We start from the raw sequence: 10,309 nt of genomic DNA, 5'->3' as shown, positions 1-10,309 counted from the left end.
AAGTGAATGAAAGATGACAAACTGAGACAACTTGTAAACGGTTAAACGACGAAGTATAATTAGCAAATTACGAGTAGAATCAAGTTTGAATATTCTATGCACATTTATTCAGTGTGACCTGATAATATTAATATTATAAATTGAAATATCATAATCAATAGATATATGTTATAATTTAGTTTTATAAGAATATATTTACAGTTCTGTAAAATATATTTTAAACGCCTGTTTGATATTAACTAATACATATACATATTAACTATTCGTTACAATTTTTGTACTATTACATTACATTGTGAAAGACAAATCTTTTAGGCGGCATTCAAACACAGGCAATCCCTGGAAGACGTATTTAATTATGTCTTTCACCAGCCATGTACATGGATATGCGACCAAAAGACAAAGTGGATAATGCCATAAGGTCTGTTTTGTCAAAAGGATGGCATTAGTACTGCCAATAGACCCCAGCTTGAGTTATTTCACACTACAGCCACCAGGTGATTCGCTCATGTTAATTCCGTAAATTGACACTAGGCTCATCTACCTAGACTTTGGACGACAATAACTAAATAATTATTAAAAAATAATCTAAGTGTTGATACAATAATTAAAAATTAAATGTATTTTTGCAATAAAGTAAAGCGCAATGGTTTACAATTGTAACGTATACAGAAATAAGTAGCATTTGCAATATTTATCATCTGATGGAAAAGACCTCCCGGTTTTAAAATATTGAGTGTTGTTCTATTAATGCTCTTCTTTTCTGGACAATTACATGCTTGGGCTGAAAGGGGATTTTGAAGTTGATATTGGTATATTTTGAAAGCCACTTATACCTGCTGCTTAATGCGCGGTTGGTGGCTGATATAATCTCAAAAGCAACTTAAGTATACGACGTTTCTCTTTGCTTGCCATTTGAGAACGTGGTATTGAATATCGTCCTTACCTGTTATATTGCGGTATCACGTAGTGATGTCCGCATGTACCAATTTATTTGCTTTGTGATAATTCGAGAAGCCGTGGAACGTAGTACTATCGGTGACTTAATGACAATGATCTGTAAATGTAGGCGATTTCAATGATAATGGTCTGTAAATACAAGTAAAAAATGTTCGTGACCACTCATTGTGATCGAATATATATTTAATTTTGTACTATGGAGATTACAAACTGGTTGAGACGGAATTAAACATTTTTAAATTATTCAGTAACATGCAGATTGCAGTCAATACAACCATTGAATTATCAGGGTAATCTGTTAGCGATAACGCTTACAACTAAGCCGTTTTGGAAGTTATTATCTGCTTTCGTACAACGGCCAAACACATAACAAGGTCAGACCGATATTTGTTCTCGCATTTCCTACAACTTCGTATATTCTAACTGATCATAGCAATGACACTAGAGTTTATTGAAACATTTCGTGTGATTTGGTTTGAATGTTGGAATACAGTAATCATAAATAATACTTTCATATGTTATTTGTTGTGAATATGTTTATAATACTCTATAAAAAGAGTTATGTTTATGATACAATTTTTATACGTGTTGTATTTTGAAACATATAGCAATAAACAGTTGCACTTATGTGCTATAGGTAAGTCTATATTTCTTTTTAATACTAGTAGTTAACCACGGCTTAGCATGCAAATATCATAAGTATTACACCTCTATGTGAATACAAAAGTGTGAATACTACATTGGCTTCTTCTGGTTCGAGTGAATTATATTCCCGACGTGAATGTTAAGTTTACCTTGTTGCCACGATCGAGAATATCTGTCCAAATGTGTATATCTGTGACCTTTTATTTACTTAATTCCTAGTAGTTTTATTCCATACTTGAAAATCCCTTATTTTTTATCTAGAAAATAAATATATTTTCAAAATTCTAAATTGCCGACTTGGGTCAAAAGAAAATTAACGTGGTTGCTATAACATACTTTAAATATATAACAAAAGTTATTAAAAGTAAATTAAGGTAGTATCTTTGCTTCTATATCTCTATTACCTAAACCTAAGAACCTAAGAATGTTCATGTAAAATTTCAGTACAATCTTTGTTACAAAAAAGTCTACAGTTCAGTTTGGTCTTAAACTTATTCAATATCAAGATTTCATTGGAGAGATCAAAATGTGAATATAATGAGTATTAAACCGTCCGCCCGTAAAATCCTTGATGGCTATCGTCAATTAAACAACATTGTTAACTATACTATTGAAAATTATAAAATTCAAGACCAATACATTTTTATCATTATTAGCTTAACCAGTAATGTTTATAACATGATTGAAGCTTTATTAAACTATCATGTGATTGTAGTTTATGTGAATATTAAGGTTATTAATTAATACACGAATTATTAGGCTAATATAAAGAATAATACATGATAGCGTATTAATTCTTTATTAATTGAGTAAAGTTAGTAAACAGCCTACATAGTTATTAAATAATGAAATCATTATGCATGTAATTAGTGAATGTTTGTTAGTTCTATTGATGACAGCCTGGTGACTAGCTCTTGTGAAATCCGTGATTTGACACCAAATACTTTCCCAGAAATAAGAATAGGGATAACGAACTATACATTTATTTATAGATAAACAAATAACATACAATTATTTGAAAACATAAAATACACAGACCTAAAGTGATTTATATTTATCAGCTTAAGTAGAAGATTTTAAAATAATGTTTCGCAACCATTATTATACTTCTTTTCAAGAAATATATCACACAACATTCTACTGATTTCCCATTTTTGACACTCACATTGATTTGTTATAGCGCAGTTGTATGGTGGTTAACAATTGTGGTAATATCTAATATAGCATCGCATAGTAAAGTATAGACCTAACTGCTGTGTAACCAACCGTTAGTCGCATCCACGTAATCGACAAATTACTGATGAGACGATTAATATTAGTAAGGAAGTTGGTACAACTTATATACTGAGAGCTGAGAAGTTTTTTTTGTATTCTATTACACAGCTCTTACAAAATTAATAAAATGAATCGAGTAGTATAGTCCATACTGGCTTAACGTAGCGTTTATGTAATTTGTGACATGAGCAATCGTGCCATTAGCTTCAGATAAACGTACTGTTACTACTTTTAAATATTCTTCTCAAATAATTCATATAATGAAGAATTTAATTGTTAATTAATGTTTAACACATTTTAACTACTGATAATTATTTAAAAAACTAATTTATTTAGAAAAAAATCGCGCTCGCTCGCTTGTGTGTGTTATATATAAGAAAGGATCATATAAAGGATGAATATATGATCTATATATTCATATGATGAATGTATATATATATACAGGGCTCGAATTGAGACGGAACGCGGCGGAACGGCGTTCCGGGACCTCTATTATTCAAAAAATAATAATAATAATAATAATAATCTGTACCAAAAAGCCACTGAAACCAAAACTAAATTTTTGGTTGGTGAGTTGATTACCAAATTTATTATGAACATCAAATTCTTAAAATATATGATTACTATAGTTTACCTCGCAATCAATAATAAAACATTCAAATGTATCACAAAGCTATCTCGAAGTGCATACAGTTTTTTAAATGCGCCAGAAGCCTCTTCATCTTTCCTCCTCCACATGCGTCCTCCCCTCCGTCAGTGGCATATAGATTCGCCCGATTACTAACTCCCCCCCCCACATGTTCCCTCTCCACCATCAGCGACGTATAGACCCGCACGTTTAGCTGTGTATGCGCCTCTCCATCGAAAACGTGGTTTTCTTGCATTTATTGTGTTACTTCATTGAGGTTACATATTTTTCTGTGCTAGGCATTTCTTCGTCTAAGTTGTCAGCTACAGCTTCATTGGTGGCCAATATCATTGATTTGTTGGCACATTCTTCAACTCCTTTACAAAGTATTTTGTTGTAGGGCTCAAATTTTTGCTGTGGTGAAAGCAAATCTAAAAGAGCGCAAAACACATTACCCGCTGCCAGGCCTCTACCTATCGATCTTAGGGCATAAACAAATTTTAAGTTTATATCATACTTTCCACTTGATGTACAGGTTGAATTAAACAATTTTGTAGACTCAGAACAAAGGCAGCATTTCATCTCAACGTTTACTGCCAGTCCATGTTTGGCTTTATCCGTAACAAGGAGATCGATGCAATCCTCACCGTTAAAAAATTTACATTTTACAAACGTTTTTAGGTTAGTACTTAGAATACTCACATCAAAAATGCAGTTACCATTTTCTGAAGACTGGTATTTGTCAAATTTATCAGAAGATAGCTTTTTGGAAGAAGAGCTGTTTGGAGAAGTCTTCTCTATCCTAGGCCTAGACTGAGTTTATCAGACACAACACTAGAAGTAAGCCTAGGTTTAGTACATTGATTGCCACAAAAGTGTCGCTTGGTTTTGTAGGTAATCTTTGCCCTTGGCATTATTACAAGTTAACACTAGTAACCCACTAATCTAAAAGTTATTTTTCACAAATAAAAACTGCACTCATCCAAAGTGGTAAAGTAGGCCTACTTTATTCCACTCTTCACAAAAATTCACTAAATGTAAACAAAAGAATAGTTGTAAAAAACACTGTACACACCACAACACCAAGAATCATCAGCTGTCATATTTACAGGTTAGTCAACAAAGAAGTCAAAAATACCATTCAATACTGCATCAGTAACAACACAGGTTGTACTATATGAAAAATTGTTCACAGTGTGGAGTAAAATTTCATACCAAAAGCGCCGGTAGTTACTTCGTAAATAATTTTTTTTGCGTACTTAGGATAATCTTGCAACAAAAAGTGTTATATTTTCTTAAAACAAGTCTGAGTTACAAAAAATGAAAAAACAGAAAACTAAAAAAAATTCAATTTTTTGCCTTCCCGCTCCCCTTAAGCAAGATACCTCGCGGTTTTAAAACAACATGTTTCATTTTATTAATTCTCTGTTTTACAATACAATCCTTGCGCTGGAACTAGATTCCAAAACAACTGTTTGGTCCATTTTTAGGAACTAGTGTCGGCGACATTAAATTGCATATAATAGTAATGGGTTGAACTGCTACTTTACAGTAGTGGATATAAAATTGTATACGGTTCAGGATTTACGTTTCTCTCTGGACTCGACTTGAAAGAATGATAAAACTTATAAGTAAGTAAATCTTGAGGGTTCTCTGCCTCCTTAGACAGATTAAAGTTTACTATAACAGTGAGACACTTTTACCACCAGTGCAACTAGATTGTAATCTTGTTCTATTCTTAATAACGAAATCCTGCTACCACTTTCTGGAAGATTATACATAATGATGTTCCTTGCCTGACGTGTTCTGTCATTAATCTCCTCAGCACAGGCTCGACCTCAATTTCACCAGAACTTTTATTATTTAAATCAATTTAAAGTCCTTATTTATTTGTTGGACGAGTATGACCGTATTGTGGAATGTTATTCTTTTAAATAAAACTAGGACATATTGTATGCCCTAAATGTTAATGTTGTCAATTATTGGATTAGAATTGTGTGCGTCCTTTTATTTTAAAGAAGTATAGCCTATTCTTAATTATTTTTTTTTCAACTTACTGGTAAGTAAGCATTTACTTTAAATTAAGTCTATTTTAATGAATTAAGGGAGATAAATATGTGTTGAAATTTAATTAGAAATTCCGATTTTTCATTTACATTCATTGTTAGTGAGAATTATTTATTAAAAAATATACGAAAGTCAGGCCCGTAGCTAGGCTGGGGCAACCGGGGCATTGCCCCGGGGCCCCCGGCCAGGGGGGGCCCCCAAATGAAGGTGGAAAAATTGAAAATGAAATTAAAGTTTATGTGAAATTTATTGATTACTGTAGGGTCGTAGGGATATTTCATCGAATCATCAAAATGTCTTTATAAAAAAAAATATTTAAATAGCTTTTCAATATAAAATAATGGACAGATATTGTTCTCACAGAGATTTCGTAACAAAAATAGACAGACTATCAATCAGCCTGTCAGTTGTTACGCAATTAAAGAAATGCAGTTTGCACTTTTAGTTCCACCTTACTCCACCATCCCCAACAGTAATAAACTCGTCCTGACGTCGACGTGACGTAGACGGCTCCGTCTGCCGACTGCCTCTGCCACAGCTGACAGGACGACAGTGAGAGTGACTACGACTAGTGAGCTAGTGACAGACAGCCCGGATAAGGTTATGTTATGTTGATGGTAAACTAACACCAAAAACCGACGTTTTGGCGTTCGTCCGTTACTCGTTTGTTACGGTGTTAAAGTGTTATACAATTTGTATTCTTATTCTTGTATTTGTTAAAATGAAAAGAAGCTATCAAAGTGGGGCAAAGAAAAGGCAAGACAAGAAGAAAAGAGAAGAGGATGCTTCAAAGTGTTCTTTCCACCCTATCTGCTTGGTTATGTCCTACTACTAGTACTACTACAACTAAAAGTACTAATGCCACATCTACATCTAGTACTGAAACTAGACCAATAATTGGTGAGTGGTTTGAATTTAGATACGGTATTTAGGCCTAATTAATTAGCTTGGCCAATAACTATATAATTAATATCTTAAAATTTAACTATGTTAAAATTAACTGTGTTAAAATTTAACTAGAGTTTGGATGTTTGATTGAGTTTAGACCACTGTGTCTGACTCAGACTGCAATCTATTCTAATCTAATAAGCAATGTTTGTTTGTGAATTTATCACTAGTCATATATAGGCTACATATTACCTACTATTGTGTAGTGGTCATTTAATTTTTTATGTGATTTTTATGATTCCTTTGGTTTCTACTTCTTTCTGTGTAGGTATTTTATTTGTTTATACATGCACAGCAGCACAGCATGAATATCTATCATAGTAATTTTATATCTTTTTGTGATAATATGATGTAAAAAATGCACCACACTCGCTTGCACATTCATTATTTATGAGGCCATGTATCTACTCTTTTTATATTTTTTTATATATTTTTATATATTTTATTATATCTTTACAATGTTATTAAAATTGGCTTTAAATTATATGTTATATGTAACTTAATGTTATTTTGACTTGCTATTTTTTATTGCAGCCTCAGTCCCAGGAAATGAGATTGAAGAGGAAGTTACAGCTCAAGATAACGCTGAAGAAAGTATTGATGAAGAAGTAACATGCCTAGGGCTAGGGCATCAACAAGAAAATTGTGCCAAACCTCCAACAAGTCCTACGTCAAGCAGTGAACTGATCGGCGTAAATGATCAAGTAAGTAGACATGCCAAGTACAGAATACTTATATTATATTTTTCAACATAACAACATATGCTGTTTTATCGCCCTAAACATGGAATCCCTACGATAAAATATTCCATGGTTACATGGAAGTAAACAGTATTACTTCCATGTAAACATGGAATTACAGTAAGTCCCTATTGTTATGATCATGTTTGTAAGAAAAAAATACTAATGCATTGCAATCTACTTACAGGTGGAATGTAGCCGGACGAATAAAATTAATGAAACTTGTTTAAACACCGGAGAACCCCATTTTCCAGACCAGATCATCGATCCAGAGGTGAAAAAACGAATTATTGAATTAGGACTAGGACCCTATCAACCAGTTGGCCCATTTCCATATGATGGAAAACAAGGTAGGTCCTTTTCAGACAATTATTTTACCCTGAAGTCAAAGTCTGGGCTCAAACTGAAAAGAACTTGGTTGCGCTATTCGTCCAAATTGGATTGTGTTTTATTGCCAACCTTGCTGGTTGTTTCCCAGAAAGGACCTGTAGGAGGATGGGATTCAGGATTAAGGGACTGGAAACATTTGTCTGATCGCATAAAGACACATGAGAATTCACAGCACCATGCTGATTCCTGCTTGGTTTATGAGCAATGGCGACGTCATGGCTCAATAGACGATGCACTAGAAAAAGGTTTGAAGGAGGAGCGGAATTTTTGGAGGAAAGTTTTGAAGAGGGTCTTAGATGTCTCCCTTATGTTGGCAACATGCAACCTTCCTTTTCGTGGAGACAGTTGGCATATCACTGATAGAAATAAAGGTAATTTTCTATCATTGATTGAATTGCTGTCAAAATATGACACTATCCTAGAAGATCTAATTACAAGGCCAAGTGGTACTGTTAATTATCTCAGTCCAACAATTCAGAATGAAATTATTTCTCTGATGGCTAGTGAAGTGCTTAGTGGAATTAAAGAAGAGCTTTTTGAGTGCGCCTTTTTTCTCCATAATTTACGACACAACACAAGATGTAAGTAAAGTAAGATCAGCTAAGCGAAGTTTTTCGCTATGTAAAGATTGACCATGACCAACTCGGAAAACCTTGTGAGTTGAGAATTTGTGAAACGTTTACATCTTTCACAGCAGTTACTGACCAAACCGCTTCGGGGCTAGAAGACGTCATCATAAAATCAATTTCAGAAAAAGGCCTTGACATAACAAAATGCAGAGGACAAGGATACGATGGTGCATCGGTCATGAGTGGTGTGTATAATGGAGTACAAAAGAGAATCCAAGAACTTGCACCCCATGCCTATTTCATTCACTGTGCCAGCCATAATTTGAATCTGGTTCTTAAAGATGCCGTTGAATGCAATCGAGAAATAGCACAATTTTTTGAGACGGTGCAAAATATTTACAGTTTCTTTGGCCACAGCATTGTTCGGTGGCAAGAACTAAAAAGTCGTTTCTGGTTGTACAGAGAATCCGAAGGCTCCTGTTCCTAAAGACAAGGTAACATTAAAGACTTTAAACCCTACACGTTGGGCAGGGAGATATGAAGCTGTGTACGCTTTAAAGGAAAGGTTCGGTGATGTAATGAAAGCCTTAAATAAAATAATTTTGACAAGCAAAAAGCCAAAGGAAAGGAATGAAGCTGAGGGGCTCAAAAAAAGGTTAGAATCTTTTAGTTTTGTTTTGCTCTTGACTGTCCAGTGCAAAAATATTAGGGGAAATAAACATTGCCTCAAAATCCTTGCAAACGGAATCTATTGATTTAATGACAGCGTACGATCTCCTAGGCAATGCTTTATTGAAAGTAACCGAACTTCGTTGGTCCTTTGAAGAAGTCTGTAGTGAAGCAGAAGAAGTATGTTCAAAATGGGGGATTACGATTACCCATGAATTTATTGGCCAACGTGCAAGAAAGGTAAAAAAGCACTTTGATGAACTTTGTGAAGACCAAAGACTGACAGATCCTAAAAGCAATTTCAGAGTGACAATATTCTTCCCAGTGGTTGATACTATAGTGTCACAAATTGACAACCGTTTTAAAGGCATGAAGCAAGTGATTGATGCCTATAAAATTGTTCACCCTTCTTTCCTGGCCTCATGTTCAGATGAAGAACTGCGTTGTGAAGCTGATAATTTTGTAAGCAGATTTTCAGATGATGTAACGCCATTGTTCAAAGCTCAGATTTTATCAGTAAGGAATGCTTTTCAATCCAAATTAAAGGATTTCAAAGAAGTAAAAGAAGTTGCAAATCTCCTACTCATTGAAAACAGTTCCCTAGCATCAACCTACCCGGATGTACTAACAGCATGCTTTATGTACCTCACAGTCCCTGTGACAGTAGCCAAAGCAGAGAGATCATTCTCAAAATTAAAACTCATCAAAAACTACCTGCGAAGCTCCATGTCCCAACAACGTCTCACTGATTTGGCTCTTTTGTCTATTGAAAATGACAGAGCCCGAAAAATAGATTTTGACCGAATTATTGATGTTTTTGCTAGTGTCAAGTCAAGAAGAAAGTCTTTTTAGTAGGTTCAGTTGCATTCTCACTATCAAACTAGTTGGGCAATTTTAAACTTGAGAACGAGTGGGTATTACCACCATTGATCATATATAATTAATGGTATTACCAGTATTACCATAAACACCATAAATAAATATACAATTTATTGTGTATTCAAAGGTATTACATAATTAATGATATTACTTGTATGTTTATCTACTAAACTACATTGATTGGAGGTAGGCCAAAGAAGAGACTAAAAAGTTTAAGACATCAGCACTTATGTCTTTATTTATTTATTATCTATTGTGAATAAAATTTGAAAAAATAATTATGTTTTTCATTTTCCTTTCAGCACTATAAATAGAATACCAATCACAATGGTAAGCTGAAAAAATAATGGCTCTAAAAACCAAACTAATGGCACCAGGGCCAGGAGTCATACAAATTTGCATATGAAATCATTACCAGTTTATGACTTACCGTAGAAAATAGTTTAAGCAAACAATTAAGTATTATAGATTTAATAAGAAAAAAAGGTAATAATAATAATAATAATAGGATAATAATAAAAAATGCACATAAATTCTAA

General features: G+C 33.7%; 1 protein-coding gene and 1 long non-coding RNA gene across 2 annotated transcripts; both read left to right on the top strand.

The window, feature by feature from the left end:
* The first annotated feature begins 6,437 nt into the window (after positions 1-6,437).
* Positions 6,438-7,677, top strand: LOC124371252. Its single transcript, XR_006923233.1, has 3 exons — positions 6,438-6,475; positions 7,058-7,227; positions 7,451-7,677. It is a non-coding gene; the product is annotated as an uncharacterized LOC124371252 (long non-coding RNA).
* A 1,250-nt stretch (positions 7,678-8,927) lies between these two features.
* LOC124371253 lies at positions 8,928-9,925 on the top strand. The gene has a single exon (XM_046829589.1). It carries the CDS (start codon positions 8,982-8,984, stop codon positions 9,741-9,743), a length of 762 nt encoding a protein of 253 aa, XP_046685545.1. The 5' UTR covers positions 8,928-8,981; the 3' UTR covers positions 9,744-9,925.
* The last annotated feature ends 384 nt before the right edge of the window (positions 9,926-10,309 follow it).

This window comes from Homalodisca vitripennis, unplaced genomic scaffold (assembly GCF_021130785.1).
Source record: "Homalodisca vitripennis isolate AUS2020 unplaced genomic scaffold, UT_GWSS_2.1 ScUCBcl_1147;HRSCAF=4416, whole genome shotgun sequence".
Lineage (NCBI taxonomy): Eukaryota > Metazoa > Arthropoda > Insecta > Hemiptera > Cicadellidae > Homalodisca > Homalodisca vitripennis.
Note: the sequence above shows the minus strand (reverse complement) of the source record. Positions and strands in the feature narration are given on the sequence as shown.

Excerpts from the sequence above, each read along its gene's own strand:
- LOC124371253 (XM_046829589.1), top strand. The coding sequence starts at position 8,982 with ATGACAGCGTACGATCTCCTAGGCAATGCTTTATTGAAAGTAACCGAA.